The 17,753-nt window shown below is 49.3% G+C and overlaps 1 protein-coding gene across 1 annotated transcript in view; it reads left to right on the forward strand.

Annotated features, from left to right (window-relative positions):
- The first annotated feature begins 6,822 nt into the window (after window positions 1-6,822).
- CACNA2D3 (calcium voltage-gated channel auxiliary subunit alpha2delta 3) overlaps window positions 6,823-17,753 on the forward strand; it is an 865,909-nt gene continuing 854,978 nt past the window's right edge. Inside the window, exons 1-2 of the mRNA XM_047850751.1 lie at window positions 6,823-7,052; window positions 7,715-7,796. Of these exons, the coding sequence (XP_047706707.1) occupies window positions 6,931-7,052; window positions 7,715-7,796 (204 nt within the window). The 5' untranslated portion in view covers window positions 6,823-6,930. The remainder of the gene's footprint in view (window positions 7,053-7,714; window positions 7,797-17,753) is intronic.

Raw genomic sequence — 17,753 nt, forward strand, 5'->3', positions numbered from 1 at the left:
TAGAAGTGTGTCACGTGTGAACACTTCCCTTTTTTTCCTCCATTTTGCTCGAGGTTTGTGATGTAAAACAAAAGCAGAAGAGTAGCCATGGCGTGTGTTGCAACTGTTCCTTTAAGCGCTCCTTTTTCCACAGTAACATTCTTCTTTTGCCCAGAGAATGGTTGCTGAAAATCTGTGTCACTGCGTGTGCAAGTGTGGCTGTGTGAGTGTGAGGCCACCATTCCTGGGGATGAAGGTAGAAGTTGGTTTAAAGGGATCTGCTCAGGGGTGCCTGGGTGGCTCAGTCGGCTGAGCGGCCAACTTTGGCTCAGGTCATGATCTTGCGGTCCGTGAGTTCGAGCCCTGCGTCGGGCTTTGTGCTGATAGCTCAGAGCCCGGAGCCTGTTTCAGATTCTGTGTCTCCCTCTCTCTGACCCTCCCCTGTTCATGCTCTGTCTCTCCCTGTCTCAAAAGTAAATAAAACGTTAAAAAAAGGGATCCGCTCAATTGAATGCTAGAACTGCCTTACCTTAGACTGCTTTTTGCAAAGAAGACAACTGCAAGGTTAGGGTTATTGCATTCACACGCACACTTACACATGCAGTCACATACATGGACAAAAAAATCGCAATTATGAGCTCACACAGGGGCGCCTGGGTGGCCCAGTCGGGTAAGTGTCTGACTCCGGCTCAGGTCATGACCTTGCGGTTTGGGAGTTTGAGCCCCATGTCAGGCTCTGTGCTGACAGCTAGGAGCCTGGAGCCCGCTTCAGGTTCTGTGTCTCCCTCTCTCTGCCCCTCCCCAGCTCACACTCTGTCTCTGTCTCTCTCTCTCTCTTTCTCACAAAAATAAAACAAAAACAAACACAAAAACTCACACATACAATCACATACACATACAGGCACTCACACACAGTCACATAGATGACCCCCCCACATTCATACTTATACATTATATACTCATACCAAGACATATTCTGTATGAACAGGCATGTGTATATATACATTATTTACATACACATTCTGTGTGTATATACATTATATATAAAAACTATATTATATATTGTACATGTTATATATAATGCATATATAATATATGCTATATATCATATAGTATAAACACACAGAATGTATATTTAATGTATGTGTGTGTGTGTGTGTGTATAGTATGTACATACACACATACACAGAATCACTTTAATCAATAAAAAGCTATGAGGGTTCGCAGTGTACTAGGGGGTGGGGTTGGGATGGGCAGGGAGGAGAGAGCTGGAGGAGCACCCAGCCTTGCAAGCTGAGTTCATGCCCCTGAGTAGGAGGAGTGGACCCCCTGCCTGTAACATCTGTGGGCCGACAGATCATGAGGTTCAGGGGAGCTGTTGCATGGCCCGCTGATTTTTCTGGGTCCTTCCCTTCTCAGAGTTGGGAATGGCTCTTAAATTGGGGCGGTTCCCACATCTTGATGCAAAGTCCCCCCCCCCCCCGCCCATCTTTTGCCTTTTTCTTTGCTGTGGACTCGAGAGCCCTCCTTCTTTAGTGGGAGACTTAGAGATGTCTGAAAGGATCATCTAGTTTGGTTGAAGTCAGATGAAGTGGCCTTCACAGTCTACTCCATGGAAGGAACCTTGGCATAGTAAATGGACAGTATGTGAACAGACACTACCTTTCCCAAGGGCTGCATTTTAGACATATCCAAACTGCTCCTAAGAGCCAAGCACTCCTCTGTGCTCCCAGTGGTCCCCTTTGCACACATCCACACCCTGAGCAGCACTGTGGGGCTAGAAGTTAGGTCACTGTTGTATGGTAAATAGAATTTTGAAGGCAACAAATAAGTTTCTTTCCTGTGATTGTTTAAAATACAGCATTCTGTATGGTGTTTTCCCAGTGTCTTTAAACTTTTGAGAAATCTTCCTTATCTCCCCTCTTCTTTGTCCAACCAGCATCCTCCCACAGAGATGTGACTGAGGAATTCTAAGAAAAACAGTTTCCTTGATTCTCTCTTTCGTAGCAAATCTAGTGCTTATTAAAAGACTCTGTGTCTTCGGTGAGGTGGATGCTACAGCCTGAGGAAGAAGGAAACAGGTGGGACCCAAGGAGAAAGGAATTTCAAGCTGACATCCATTCTAGCCATTCAGCTGATGTTTATGGAGCCCTCATAATATCAAAGGCCTTGCTGAAGCCATTCCAGTCACAATGATGAAAAGTTGGACATGACCCACCCAATGGGCAGGCACAATGTAAACAAATAAATCACTCTATGGGTTAGTGATAACTGCTAGGAAGAAAAATGGAGAAAGGTAAAAGCACAGAGTCATACGGGTGTGTGTGCGAGTGTGCCTGTATATGTTTCTCTTTACCTGGAGGGTCAGGAAAGTTCTCCCCACAGAGGGGATGTTCGAACCGAAAGCTGAGTACAGTACAAAACAGCCCTGGGGCCATCTGGGGAAGAGTGGTCCAGGCAGAGGGCATAGCACATGCAGAGACTCAAAGTGGGATCAAGCTCAGCGTTTCCCAGGAATTCCAAGGAGATAGGCGGGAGCACAGTAAGCAGTGGGGAGAGGGAGGGAAAATGAGGCTTATGGAGACAGAAGTCAAGGGCCTTGGGGTCTTGGTTAAGAGTCTGCATGTTAATTTAAAACAGAAACCACTGGAGGATCTTGAGCAGGGAAATGCTTATGGTCTGATTTTTGTTTTTAAAAAGAGGGCTCTGGCTACTGTAGAAAGAAGGAATGTATTTGAAGGGGGGCGAGAGGAGAAGGGATGTCTTATTAGGGGTCAGTCACAGGAGTTTAGGGAGGAGATGATAGAGGTCTGGGCCAGGCAGTGTGGTGGGATGGAGAGATGTGTTCTGTGTGTGCAAGTGTGTGTGTGTGTGTGTGTGTGTGTGTGTGTGTGTGTGTCGGCGGGGGGGTGATGGTGAGCTGGAAGCTGGTCTTCAGCCAAGGGCTGAAGGAGTATAGTTGCATAATACTCCATTGTGTAGATGTATGTTTAACTAATCGTGTACTAATAGCCAGTTGGGTTGTTTCTAGTCTTCTGCTCTTGGAGATAATATAGTAATGAAGAACTGTATATGGATGCAACTGACTAACTGTAAGATAAATTCCTACAAAAGGAATTGCTAGGTCAAAGGCTAAAGCATTTGTCATTCTGCACCTTCAGGGTGAAGCATTTTGTGTCCCTACCAGCAACATTACAGCCTTTCAGCAGGTGTCTGTTTCTGATCTAGAGCAATAGATCTTTACCCAGTTAGATCCAGCACCCTCTTTACCATCCTGATACGAAATTCTGAGACAATATCTCCTACTCAGTCGGAATTAAAAAAAAATCAATATGATGATTTATCTGATAATATCGAAGAGAAATAAAAGTAATTTATAATAAAACAAGAGATGTTTCACTGTGTGAAACACGCATGATTACACTGCAAGATGTTATAAAGTCATTAGAAGCTTGCACCTATATGCAGACTAACTGTGAATGCCACACTCAAGTGTTGACTGGTACAGATGTGCTCTATTGGTGATTTAGGACCTGTGAGCACAGTTACCATTGCAGAAATGATTTTCCAAAATGGTAAAGCAAATACACACACACACCTCTGGCTAAGGTTCTAAACAAGACTGATGACAGCCTTCCCTTTATTTACACATCAGTTACATTTCTGGAAAATTTGGTGTTTGTTAAAACCATGCAAAAACTCCTTTGTATTTTTATATAAAATGAGTTTAGGTTCTAGATTAAGATAATGATGAGCAGGTTTTTTTCTTACCTGAATGTCCAGTGGGTCATTTCAAAGTCCTGTGGGACACAGGACAATTCTTCCTTGTGTGGGACTGTCTGCCCTCCATCTACTAAATGCCAACAGGATTCCAAGTCATTGTGACAAATGGAAAACTCCCAAATGTTCAGTATGCCCCTAGGGGCAATGTTCCTTCCTCCACCCAGAACTGCTGCTTTGGGGTCTCCTCTGGAGTCCATTCCATAGACCAGGACCAGGTGAACATTTCTAAAATTTTTCACCGTGTTTCATTTCTGTTCAAAGCCCTACAGCAGCTTGTTGTCATAGGACAAATACAGCATCCTCAGTTGAGGGGACAGAGTATGCAAGTCTGCCAGTGAAAAGTTTCATTTGGCTGGATTTAGTGCCTCAACTGAGAGCTGGGTGTTGAAATACAGGCTTTTGGGTGAAAATGGCAGGTGGGACCCAGTGCCTAATGCTGCACATGGTGCGTTGCAAGGTGCTCCTGGTTCCTTATTCTGATGTGGCACACAAACCCCAAATCTTTGTGACACTTCGAGCTCTGAATTTATTGGTAGCAGATAGTTTAAATATTTTTATTTTTGACAGAGTAAGAAATGTTTAGTGGGATTCATCTTAAACATATTGTGCATCATGCCGTTTAAGGTGGTCCATGTTATAATAAATAAAGTGATCCAAGGTTATAAATGTCAAGATGCCACCCTCCTGGGACTGTGATGCCCTGTGTGAGGGCTCCTCTCCTGGTTGCTCTCTAGTTGCCCAGAATGCGTGTGAAGTTTGCCCAGGTCAGGGTGACAGAGCATAAGGACTTTATAAAATGTCATTGTGACCTTGGTGCCCAAGTGGCCCTTAATATAGTCCAGCAGTCCAGGGGTTGCTTACATATGACTAAGTTGTATTATTTTGCTGTGCCTCAATTTTCCCATCAGTTAATAGGGATAACAATACTATAGATGCTATGGGTACTTTTTCTTCATATGCGCTGTAGTTGACCTCTTGTTAAAGCTTATAGTTATGCATTTATGATTTAAATGCATAAGGAGGAAAGCCTGTCTCCCTCGCTAGGGCATCCACTCTGTGAGGCAGGTGTCATTTGTTCTCTACTGGATCTCCAGCACATATCCCACCACACAGATGCTTGACAGTTCACTAGTTGAGTGAGGGAATGCGTGAAGGGCTATTATCATATAGATACCATATACTTAACGGACTGGTGCTTTACTGTTGAGGGCTAATATGCTTCCCTCCTACCCTCATTCACTCATTCATTTAGAAAGAAGGCTTCTGGGGTCTGGCAGGGAAATGATTTTCTTTCAGGCCCCCATTTGAGCAGCAAAGCCATCCGGACCACTTGCCCCGGGGTCAGGCCACGCTTGGCTCAGTTTGGAACTGCTAGCACGCTTCCAATGACGGGAGGTGTGCACAGAAGCGGAGAATTCATTATAACCGGTTAGTCATCCGTGGAGTTTGTAGACGCTGCCCGTGGGCGGGACGCACCTGGCGTTTCCCAGGTGGGGCCTGTTCCCGGCGCCAAGCCACGGGTGGGAGCGCTACCGGCCCACAGGAGCCCTGGGTCTTCCCTCCCCACGCAGCCAACTCAGATCAAGCCCAGCATCTGCTGGGGTAACTCTCTCCAGGGGCCGCTGGGCCGGAGCACCGGCCTGGGTCCTCGCAGGGCACCCCAGGGCGGCAGCCGCAGCCCACACTCACTCGCTCCCCCGCCGCCCGAGGGCGCGGAGGCTGGAGGCAACCGGCGCGCAGGAGCGCACGGCCCGGGTTGCGGAGGCACGCAAACTAGGCGCGCCCGGGCGGTGGACGCACCGGAGACCCCGCGGGCGTCGGGAGCGCGCGGCTCGCCAGGGGCCACTCGAGGTGCGCTCGGCGGGTCGAGGATGACTCAGCCTCCCTCGGGTCGGTGTTCCCTGGCGGTCGGGCGCGAGGGCCCCTCAAAGTTCCCAGTCACAGCCCAGATGTCGCGCGCGGGCCGGGGGCTCCGACAGCTGGGTCCGGGTGGGAGCGGCCAGAGAGGCCGCGGGGGAGGCGGGGGGGTCCTCCGGGCGCCCAGGGCTTCCCCGACTTTCTTTCGCCTCGCCCTTTCTTCGGCGCGCGGCCCGAAAGCACCTCCGGCCCAAGGGGTGGGGGTCGGCGTGGGGGAGCGGGTGGCCTCCCGGCCTCAGGAGAGTCTCGCCTTCCCGAAATCTAGGGGGTCCGCCGGTCACGAGGGACAGAGCGCCGCGGTGGCTTCCCCTCCCGGCCCTGAGAGTCCGGCCCCGCCGCCCGCCGCATTCGCGCGGACCCCGCGCTGCAGCGCGCTGGAGCGCCAGCGGCTCGGAAGCCCCAGCCCAGGCTCCGGGAGCCTCGGGGGCGGCCCCGCTGCGGCCGGAGCCCGAGCCCGCGCTCGCGCGCCAGCGCCGCCCTCCGCGCCCTCCCCTCTCAGGCTCCGCGGCCGGGGGAGCTGCCGCGGGCGGCCACGCAGGAGTGCCCTCGCCGGGACCCGCGGAGCCCCCAGTCCCGTCCCCACTCCACTCCGCCGCGGGCGACCCGGCCGCCGCTGCGAGCCCCGGCGCCTTCCTCACTTTTGCCTCTGCGCCCGCCCCCACCCTCCGGAGAATCCTCTGAGGCGTCGCGGCACGAGACCCCGCCGCCCGGGACCCGGCCGCCCATCGAGCGTCCCCGCCCCCCCCCCCCCCCCCCCCCCCCCCCCGCTGCTCGGGCCGCCGGGGTCGGGGGACGGCCCTGGGCCAGCCCGAGAGTCGCGCCCGCGGCGGCGGACTGCGGAGTTGTAAAGAACTCGGCGGCCGCAGTGGCCGGGCGGGGCAGGGCGCGCTCCGCCGCCGCCAAGGACACTGGAGTTTGCGAGTCCCCGCCCGCGCGGCGCCTCCCGCCCTCCCGCCGGGGCCCGCCCGGACTCCCCGGGGCCGCCGAGGCGGGGCCGGGCGGCCGCCGAGCGAGAGGCGCGGCTCTCTCCCTCCTCCCCCCGCCTGCCTGCCTCTCCCCTCCCTTCCCTCCCTCCTCCCCGCCCTCCCCCACCCCCTGCTCCTTTTTCTGCTCCCCAAGTGAGCCCGGCGCGCGAGAGGCAGGCGGGGCGGCGCGGAGCAGGCAGCCCAGCGCGCTCGCCCACCGCCCGCTCGGCGCAGCTCCCCGCGGCCGCTCCTGTCGCCGCCGCCGGCGCGTCGGAGGGAGCCCAGCATGGCCGGGCCGGGCTCGCAGCGGCGCGCGTCCCGGGGGGCCTCGGCGCTCCTCGCCGCCGCGCTTCTCTACGCAGCGCTGGGGGCCGTGGTGCGCTCGGAGCAGCAGATCCCGCTCTCCGTGTAAGTGCCGGGTTGTGCGCCGCCCGGGGAGGGGACCCGGCCGCCCGCGACCCGCCGTGTCCAAGTTTGGGCGCCTGCAGGTGCGGCCGGGCAGGACCTGCCGCCGGCGTCGGCCTCGCCTTTCGCACCTGCCTTTCAGGACGGGCGTGGGGCGGCGAGGCTGGGGTGGGATGCTCTTGCCCCCTCGCTCGGGTCGGCGAGGGAGACCTGGAGAGGCTCACCTCAAGTGACACCTCCAACTTTGAAGCCTGTTTACCGAATCCAACTTCCACGGGCCGTTTATTTACTCCCTCTTTGCTATCTTGCCATCTCACTTCTTTTGGGGTGGGGGGATGGGTGGGTTTCTTCCGACTAGTATTTGCCAGGTGATCCCAGTTTGCGTGGTCCAGTTCTCGGGCAATTATTCACATAACCCCCAGTGATCTTTTTAGAGAGCTTGGGAGACTTTGCGCATTCTGAACTATGTGACCCCCCTCGGGCCCCCTCCTGCGTTGCGCTCTGCAGTTTGGTGCTGGCAGTTTCTACCCAGGCGCTTTTTCTATCTTTTTTTTTTTTTTTCTCCCCCTCCAATGTTATATCGCCCGGCTCCTTCAGCCACAGCTCCGTGTGTGCGTGCGTGTTGACTGTGACACGGGTGTTACATTTGCCCTTTCTCCCTGTAGGGTGAAGCTCTGGGCCTCGGCTTTTGGTGGGGAGATAAAATCCATTGCTGCTAAGTACTCTGGTTCCCAGCTTCTGCAAAAGGTAAGGTTTCTGTGGTGGCAGGAAGCGATGATTTTTCCAGCACAGAAAATGGAGGCAGATTTAGTTTTCCAAACAAACGTGAACCCCGAGGAGCAGCATCAGTTATCAGAGGTGTCTCTGATCCCCTCGCTTCTTGGCAATGAAGTGTGCAATGACTTCTCCCCACCAACTGGTTATTTTTAGATGACACTTGATTCTAAACACAAAGAAAAGCGGGATACTCACTGGCACTGTCCTGGCTAGGGCTCAGAAACTGAGTGTTTTTGCATGGCTCTCCTTCCAGTGCCGGTATTGCTGTTACAGTGTGAGGGCAGATGCTTCTCTGGCCAAAAAATGCTAACTTCATCCAAGGGGCAGCATCAGCGCCTGTTTTACGGTGTCTTTCACCTTGCCTGCGTTGGAGACTGGGGTTCGGCGTGTCTGAGAAAGACGCTGCACTATTGTTTGTCATCCCTGCGGTTGTACAATCCCATTATTCCCCAATCATCTAGACCCACGGCTGGGATGCATTACATCATTACAGATAAGGAGAATGAATGTGGTTATCTTTCCACTCAGCTGCACTGCCGGGTAATAACCTATGAGAGTAGTCCACAAACTTAAGAAATTGGTCTGCGTCCATATAATTCTGGAGAGTAATGAGAACGGAGAATTGATTATTAGGCTTTTATCAGAAGCTGCATCAATTTTAATTCAAACAGGCAGTATTATGCTTAAAATTACCTTGTGAAATGTATGGTCCTTTGCCCTCCTCTCCAAGGAAGAAAAAGGAAAAATATAGGCTGGGAAGGAGAGATTACAGGGGTTAAAAGAATTTCAAGTTAACAAATCAACAGGATTAATCCAAGTATTCTCTCAAAGATAGAAAATAAAAATTGGCCTTTAGGGGATAATTCTCTGAAAATGGGTACAAACAGCTTAAATTGTCAAGTTAACTTTTAAGCATTTTTAAATGTGCTTTTTGGGCCAATGTAACATATGTGTTATGCATGCTGCCTGGTAACCAAGTACGTATTTTATTTATGGCATTCCGCTTCAGAGAGTAGCGTTTTTGGGGACATTATATGAAACAGTTTGTCACATGAAATCCGAATATCGTAATAAGGCATCAGCCCACAATGGAATGAGGGAAGTTATTCTTAAAAATTGCCAATAGTCATATTCTTTGAAACCGTGAAAAAATTGTTTGCTCAACTCCGCTATTTGGGGAAGGAATCCATTGAATTATAGGCAGTTGATAAAAACTTGAGGCTACGATGTGCCTTTATGGAAGATGATCATTTACATTCCTGTGACCCACCTCTCCGTTTATAGGAATTGCGTCTTTGCTAGCATTCTTTCAACCTGGACCAGTCTGTATTCTGCTTTGGCATTTTGCCTGCGTGTCAGATGTTTTATGTGGAAAGTTTTGGACTGTTGCACTGCGTGTGTTGCATTGCTTGTGTATTTTCCTTATGCTTTTAAAGAAGAGAACGTTTTGTATAACTTTAAAGAAACATTTTTCATCTGCATGTTGTAGTGCGGTTGTACCAACTCTGAAAGTATCCCTTCAGAGCCTGTGAATGTTTTGTGTGTGTGTGTGTGTGTGTGTGTGTGCTTACATATCTTTTATCTCACGTTTTGTAGAAGTGCATGAGATACGCTTTTTCCTTCTCTCTGAAGTTAGCACAGGCACTCGCACTCACATACGTGCTGCACAAAAGCCCATCAGCCATATTATTGGCCACTCTATAATAGCAAATTGGAAACAGTCAAAATGCTTCTTTTACCTTCTCATCAGCATCCTTTCTGATATTGAATTCACAAGCCTAGCTCTGCTTTTGTCATGTTTGCAGCTTGACAATTGTGTAATTATATCCAGCTGTTTATGGCTTTGTTGTCATTTCTTGCTGTTGCCTGGCTTTTTGTAATCTGATGCGAGGGGAAGGTGGGGTGTTGCTTGCCATTGGGTTCCAGGGTGCGTACCTGCTCTTGCATTTGGAATGCAGGCATCTGCTGAGGAGTCCTGAGATACCTATGGCTTTGGCTTGATAGGCAAGGACTTTCATGAACGATGGGCAGGCATGACGGACAACTTGGGGGGCACTTTTGTAGGTACCTTTTGGTCATCTTGGCCCGTTACCTCCAAATATGACAGTGTTTTTTCAATTAGCAGAGAACATTGATTTTTGACAGTTCAGAGTATAGGAAGGTATAAGAAAGGTCTCAGGTGCTCAGAGTGTGGGAGGCATCAAATCGTTTGGAAAAGCAAGGAGACAATTGCCTTTCTCTTGCCTATTTTCGAGTTTCTGCCCATGTGCGTGAAGAAACACTCTTCCAGTCAGAACTCTATGCATCCTCCCATCACGTCACTTCATCCTTAATAATGAAGATACTTTCAAAATGAGTTTTAAAAAAAAAACTTGGCTGAAAAATGTGCGAACACTGTATTAAGGGTCTTCAAAGGTGACAATACCATGTTGCATAATGGACACTTTTGCATAATTACACTTTTAAGGCATGGACATTTGAACTTGGTTTTCAGTTAAGTGGGTATACTGTATACCAGTGTATAATTTTACATGCTCTGTGTAGTTTCTCTAGTTGACGCTTCTTGTTGTGAATTAATGTAGTGTGTTCATTGTTAGAATGGGAGCTTAGTAATTTTTGCACTAGGGCAAAAACTTTACAAAACAGCTATTGTGAGTATAAGTTAAATAACAATTGGCCACTTATTTTAAGGTGTTTGGAGACTGGGAAAACTGCCATTTTGGTAAGGCTTTTATTAGATAATATAATTTGAGCTGGTAGTATTATCACTGACTTCATCAGCATAAATACAAGTATTTAACAATGTACTTCATTGTCACGGCTTCAAGAAAGAGAGTATGTCCTCAGTTGTTTCTATGTTTAATACCACGGCTTTTGCTACTTTAGCTTATGATAATATGGTACGTATTCTCTGCCAGAATTTTCCTCTTTTTTTTCCCCCCTGCTTTTTGTCTTTGCTGAGCACAGGAATAGCAGCCTATTAGTTTCTTAAGAAGAGGATATTTTTGAGTTTATAAGATGCAGTCATCGTGTTTTAGCAAAGTCGCATGTTTTCAGTACGGAATGGAAGAACATGAGACTTGTATGTTGGGCCCAGAGTTAAGCTTGAGGGGTTTTACAGTTGTTACAGAACCATGGGCCCCTGCAAGGGAAGTCGTGTCGTGCTGCTGCGGGTCCGTATCCCGCTGTCCTAAGCCGGCAGGTACTGTAGACGTTTCGATTCACTTCAACTTTTAATTAACTTTCCTATTTGACGTATTCATGCCGGTATTCAGCTGCCTCTATCTTGCTTCATTTTCCTCAAAGAATGCACATTGTTTGTGTTCTTTTGGAGAGGTATAGTTTTATTACCTCTCTATTTGGGGATTCAGTGCACAGCATTCCGGCGGGTCTGGTAACCTAGGCTGTTAAACTCATGGGCTCCACGCTCCGAACATCCACAATACAAGGTTTTAAAGTGGTGTGATTCTCATTTCATCCTCCTTAGGAAGAATGTGGTCGAGGCTGGGTTTTTCATTCTATTTAGTACCGCATTCAGACAATGCTATGTTTATGGGAATGAAGGGTTCCAATTACACTTTCTAGAATTGTGATGATAAGTACACAGCGGAAATACAGGTACGGTATGTCTCTGTCTTTAATGCGAGGAAAATAATTGACATTTACCTTGGATGCCTCATGCAGCGCTTACCAAACATGCACTTCTTGGAATGCATGGCAAGGCTTTTGCGTCATCAACTATTTATTGAGAGGACGGCTTTAATACATAAACGCGATGTCTCTGCGCAAGACGGAGTCAGCAAAGTGAAAGGTTGGTTCTTTTACCCATTTTGATAATTATGACTTTTCATCAGCGTGGAGATCGATGGACTTTTAAATAATTGAAAAGGAGGATTCACTTGTCAGGAATTGGGTAGGAAGCCTGACGCGTGTACAGATTGCTTTTTAGGTGGGGGGGGGGGGTGCTACTTTGCTGAACATTTTTGTTGAGAAAACACAGTTGTTTGTCATTCTGCAAGATGAATGCATTCAGCCTCCACCGCCAGTGCTTTAATTCCCAACGCCACTTCAGCTACTGGACTTTTCTCTGGCAGATTATTTTTAAAAGCCTTGAAATCTCAGAAATGACAGATTTCAGTCTTTCAGGACACTTTACTGGTTTCATTATCCCAGTCACCAGAACATTAGTGGAACAGGGTGAACCAGTTGCAAGTCAGTGATATCTTACCCACGCATGTATCTAACTGCATTTGTGAACTCACACACTGTCCTTTGCCCACCAGAGAAACTTCTTTTTGTATGGCTTTGCTAAATTTTTGTCTGAACTTCTTTTGTTCATGTCTTTTTCTTCTTTTACTTTCTCTCAAAATTTCTTTGCTGCCAGATAGACTTGTGCTTTGCCTTTTCTTTCATTAGGAGCCGCTGCAGCCCCTGTGGCTGGATTTGCAGATGCTGGTCAAAATTAAGGGAAACGAAAATATAGGCATTATTTTCTTGTCGGAGGCAAACTCAGATTTTTATTTCAGTGTGGTTATAATTTTGATCAATTACTATGGCGATCTCATGCTGGCTCTTTATTTCATTTTATGTTTTATCTTATTCTAATACCAGGGTGCTTTTAGGCAAGCACGCGAGTACCAAATCACCTAATAATTATGAAATCTGTGGGGCACGTGCAAGCACAGTTGGTGTGTCCATTTTGTGGTGAAGACCTAGCCATGTATGAGGACGAACAAAAGTAAAAGAGACGTGGAATCATTACCCCAAGCACCTGCGGGCCCACCAGGTGTTTAGCTGTCCTGCAGCCTGGAGCACATGGTCCCAGGAGTGCAAGTTTGAGATTTGAGCCCTTTTCAGTCTTTGATTGATCCTTAGTTGGTGGTAGTGCTCACACTTAGGTTGATCAATACGTGACTTGGTGCGTTGGGCTTACTTAAAGAAGCGTATATTCTCACCAAGATCTTTTGTGTCCTGTCTGCTATTCATCCAGATTTACCATCATAGATGGCAACAAATGGACTTCTTCTTTGTCCGTGTTCATGTCGGTCAGGGGTCCTCCATGTTTCGCAGTCACAGTGCTAATTGAAATGGTCCTCCTCGGCGGAGACCCACAGCATCTTCTAGACAGAGGCTTTGAACAGATTCTGTGCTCCCTGGGACGCTCTGCTCTGACTGGGATGTTTGCTGTGGCTGAGACAGAGAAAAGATGAAATAAATGCTGTAAATGCCAGCCTGTGAATTAGCATCTGAGATCCTTTTAATGCAACTTTTATACAAGAGACATAATGGCCTATGTTTTATCTCGAGTGATTGCAGTCATGCTATTGCGTATCATTCGGAAAGAGACAGAGTTCCCCACGTCAGGCTTCTGGAAACACTGGTGGAGTCTTTATCAGCCTTCTTTGGTCCATTAAACAAAAGTTAGCGTCTCCTTCGAGAGAAGGAAATGATATAGAGGAAGAGGAGGGCTGCTTGATTTCCTGTGATTTTCCTGAGTATTTAGTGACCAGCAGACTGAGGTGGTTGTTCCTGAAATGTAAAGCCAGTCTCAGAGACCCCTCTGTGACCCAGTCCTCTGTCTGGACCACAACCCCCCGCCTTGACAGATTAGGCATCTGCATCGCTGATTTTTTTTAGGGGATTTCTGTGTGTGTAGCCAGCATGTCTGCTTTTCAGAAGAAAGTTATTTTACGGATACAAACTATGAGAGGAGTCCAGTGTGTTACCAATAAATGGTAAACATTTCAGTGTCCATTTGCTTTGGACATCCACCACTCATTAGGTGCTCATTCCAAGGCTGTTTAAATAAGGCATTAAATGTATAATGTGTATTAAATTTGTATGTTGCATACCTTCCTGGTTACCCCAAATCAAGATTATGGAAATAAACAGCTCAGAAGCCAAACTATTAATGGGCATTTCAAGGACATATCGGAAAGGAGAGCATTATCGTTTGACAAGAAATAGATGGCCATTTCTTTGTGCACTTCAGAGTGTTTATCTTGGCACCTGATATTGGAGAACAGTAGCCTCCGAAGGTTAAAAGAGCTGCTATCCATGTAAATGATCTGGACAGGCAAGCTGGGCAGGGCCGTAAGTGGCTGTGGGTTCACAGAGCAGACCTCTGGTTATCCGTTGTAGGTGAAGCCAGTTGATATTCAGGGCTCGCACATGTCATTACCATTACACTTATTAGCTTCGTGCATGCGTGCATATGCCCGTGAAAATGGATGCTGCTTATCACAGATTGTGCCAGATGCCGCCTGCTGATGGAGAAGACCACTCTTGTCCTCTCGGGCTGCCAGAGTGTGGCTTGAGGGGCCCCACCAGGGTGCTGGGACAGAGCCAGTCCAGCTGGCACCTGAGATCTTGTAGGCAGCTGGAAGCTGAGGATCTTCTGAGACCAGGACCAGCTACATAATTTGCAGGGCCCAATGTGCAAGGGAAATATGGGGCTCCTCCTTCAAACACTAAGAAGAATTTAAAGATGATGACAGCAGAGCATTAAAGCACAGGGCCTGTTGGGTGCTGGGTGAAGTCCTCTACGGGGCAGGCCGTCCTCATTTCGGCTTTTTCTTTTCCCTGCTGGGTAGTTCGTCCTCTCAGCCTACTTGAACGTTCGCTCCCGCCACAGGCTAGAAGGTGTCCTTTGCCCGTCTTTGTTCATCCTCATAATAGGTGGAGAGCATGGAGCATTTTCAGAGACGCACTCCTTTGGAGATGCAGTGTTGGTAAAGGAAAGGTCACTGGCCTCGGAGCCCCGGCATTTGTCTTTTTATCTTTTCTGTAGCGTTTCCTGAGTGGATTTGGGCAAATTGCTTAATCTCCTAGTAAAGACAGGTAGCGTCCACTCTGCAAGTCCCGCATTCCAGGTATTGTGATAAGTACTTCACACGTGCCATCCGCCATCCCTAAGTTCTCCCAGCGACCGAATGAGTCAGGGACTACCATTCACCCCATTTTACAGATCTGGAGCTTGAGGTTTACTGAAGTTAAGCAGCCTTTCCAAGGTGATGGAGTGTGCTTACCTGGCCGCTGTGCTGGAGTTTCCCTTTGACCCTGTGTGACCTTTTTAAACCTCAGTTCTTGTTTGAAACAACTGTGGCTAATCCCTGCGCTTCTCCACCTCCTGGGTGTCTGGGAGGATTAAATGAGGTAACAGCTGAGAAGTTACTTCAGGAACTGAAAGCCTCGGTAACAGCAGAGAAGACAGGTGTAGAGTCAGAGGGACTGGGATTGGAGTCCCAAATCTGCCGTTTCCTAGCTGGGTTGCCTCGTAGTTTAACATTTCTGAACCTGTACCCTTAAACATGAAAGGAGACCAGCACCTTCTACGTTGTAGGCTGTAGTGAGGATTAAATGGAATAAAGTGCAAAAAACACTTAGCATGGTGCCTGGTATGCGAAAGCCTCCCGGCAGGAATTGGTTGAGATCATGATTGGTTGCATGATATGAATAGAGGGTCTTCAGGTAACCTTCCCTGAGCATCCGTGGGGCCTGGCTCACAGATATGTGTGACTAAATGAGCAAGTGCACGAATGGGTGGGTGAGTGCTGGGTGCCAGCGTGTTGGCAGGTGATCCCACCTCCCACCTGACAGGGAGGAGCTTGTGGACCCCAGCGGGAGGAGGTGGGAGGAGGCTATGTGGAGGCAGCCTCCCCCCAGACATGCCCTCCTCTCCTTGAGGTCAGCTCTCTTCTCCTGAGGGTCATGAGCGGAACCCCTCACACATCGGGCTTGAAGAACTGCCTCAGGGTCTCCCTGTTACCTTCTTCCTGGCTCACCCTGCTGTGGGGGCAGTGGGTCAGGCTGAGGAGTGGCTGCCTGTGCCCCAGTGTTCAGGGTGCGGCTAAAGCCATAGGAGAGCCCAGGCGCCCAGCGATCCCCTCGCTGGGGCGGGGGGACACATCCAGGAGCCAGCCATGGACACTCATTGATCTGAATGCCCTCTTGGAGAGCATTCCAGCTCTCCTCCCACCTGCTAGACTTCTCCCAACAGCTTCCTAGGTGGTGGCCCTAGAGACCAGCAGGGGACAGGTCACCTCACTGGGCAGGGGGTCTTTCCTCCTGTCGGGACAGGGAGGTGCAGTGATGCATGGGGACTGCCATCTGCCACCAAGTCACAGGAGGCACTGAAAGGCATTCTGTGTCCCTTGGCCCTTCCCACTGGCCCTGCCTGCCTATGTTTCAGAGCTTGCTTGGCGCATCCTGTTGTTGTGTTTGGCCTGTGAGCCTCTGCAGTCCTCTGCTGGTCTCCTTGAAGATGTTGAAGGAGTGACGCGGGCCACCCCGGTTTGTACAGACATAGGCACCAACACTTGGAAGCCATGGTGGGGGGTGCTATTGTAGACGCGTAACTTTAGAAAATTGTTTATGCACGCAGCTCTTGTAACCAGCAGTGAAAATCAGTAAGAAGTCGGGCATGAAGGTGAACATGCAGAAGCTGTGGTAGTTCCCCTTGGGCCAGGTAGTTCAGAAAAGTGCCCAAGCACCATTCGTGCCCAGAAATGTTACAGAACATCAGAGTCTGACAGCACCAGCAGCTTCTTGAAATCCACCAAGGTCATAACCAGCTTAGGTAAACAGATGGTTGATGGGGGCTGGATAGGAAGGAGATGGACTTTTTTTTTTTTCTTCTGAGTGTTCACGAGCCAAGCGTTCTTTGTATGAAAGCAGATCATGTAAGGTATCTGATGTGGTCCTTAGTTCTCCTGGAGGCGGCCCACCTTACCGCCTCTCCCAGGTGGGGCTTGTAGCTCAGCTGGCCACGCGGTGAGGCTGGGACTCATGTGGGTTCATGTTGACCCCCCAAGCCTTTGACTTTCCTTTACAGCACATGCCGGCTGTGTGGGCTGATCCCACCTGAGCACACGCTTTGGCGGGGTCTGCAGGGCCACAGCAGGATGAGAAGGGCTGGGTAGGTGGGGATGCCAGAGGCCTCGTGTGTGCTTGGGTGGGGTTTCGAGATATTTGCTCTTTGGGCAGCGAGGCCAGGAAGGGCTCTCTGACCTCCAGCGTGGGCTGTGCCTTCCGTGGGACAGAAATGGTTCCTAGGGGAGCGTGGGCAGGGTTGGCTGGTCTGGCCCTGGCTGGCAGGGGGGAGGTGGCAGTGTCGGACACCTTAAGGCCTCTTCTCAGCCTGGAGGGCACAGCTGCCAAGGAAGAGAGTGACCTTGTGGGGTCCCCAAGCAGGATGCAGTCTCAGCTAAGACAAGAGGACTGAGCCGTTCTGCCAAAACCGGGGAGCATTTACCTCCATGTTTTCCCTGAAAAGTCAAACCTGCTCTTCATCTCTTGGCTCAGGTCTCTAAATATGGCAAATGTGGTATCATACACTTACTGATTTGACATATTTTCCTGAGACTTTGGTGTTTTGCATTAAAATGGAGTGAAAGGTGTAATTGGCCTGTGGAATTGCCCTGAGTCTAGACCTTCCCCTGATGTAAACTTGACCCTGCATTTCCTTCTTGACAGCTGCTCACTCTTGGCTCCCAGGAGGGAGCCAAGTGTCTGGTTTTAGAAAAATCTAGATTTCTATTACGATGAGCTTGAGCAGCTGAAAAGAGATTTTTAAAAAGAGCACGGGCTTTGGAGCTGAATTCTGCTCTCCCAGTCACTAGTTTTACCTCCCTGGGCCTTTGGTTTGCTCACTGGCAAAACAGAACTAATAATAAAAGCACCTGTGTCATAGGCATTGGGGAGGATTGGATGCTATAACCCACACGAAGTGTTTGGAACAATATGTGGCACATGGGAAGCCTCACTGCCCTGGCTTCTCTTGTTTGTAGTGTCCCGCCTCATTTTTAATAAAGAGCAAGAGAGACTTCAGGAATTTTAGTCACTTTGACCCCATGATGAGTTCATAAAATTAAGACAGCATATGGCATACGCATTTAATGCAACAAAGGCACCATTGCAAACAAAAGC

This window comes from Prionailurus viverrinus, chromosome A2 (assembly GCF_022837055.1).
Source record: "Prionailurus viverrinus isolate Anna chromosome A2, UM_Priviv_1.0, whole genome shotgun sequence".
NCBI lineage: Eukaryota > Metazoa > Chordata > Mammalia > Carnivora > Felidae > Prionailurus > Prionailurus viverrinus.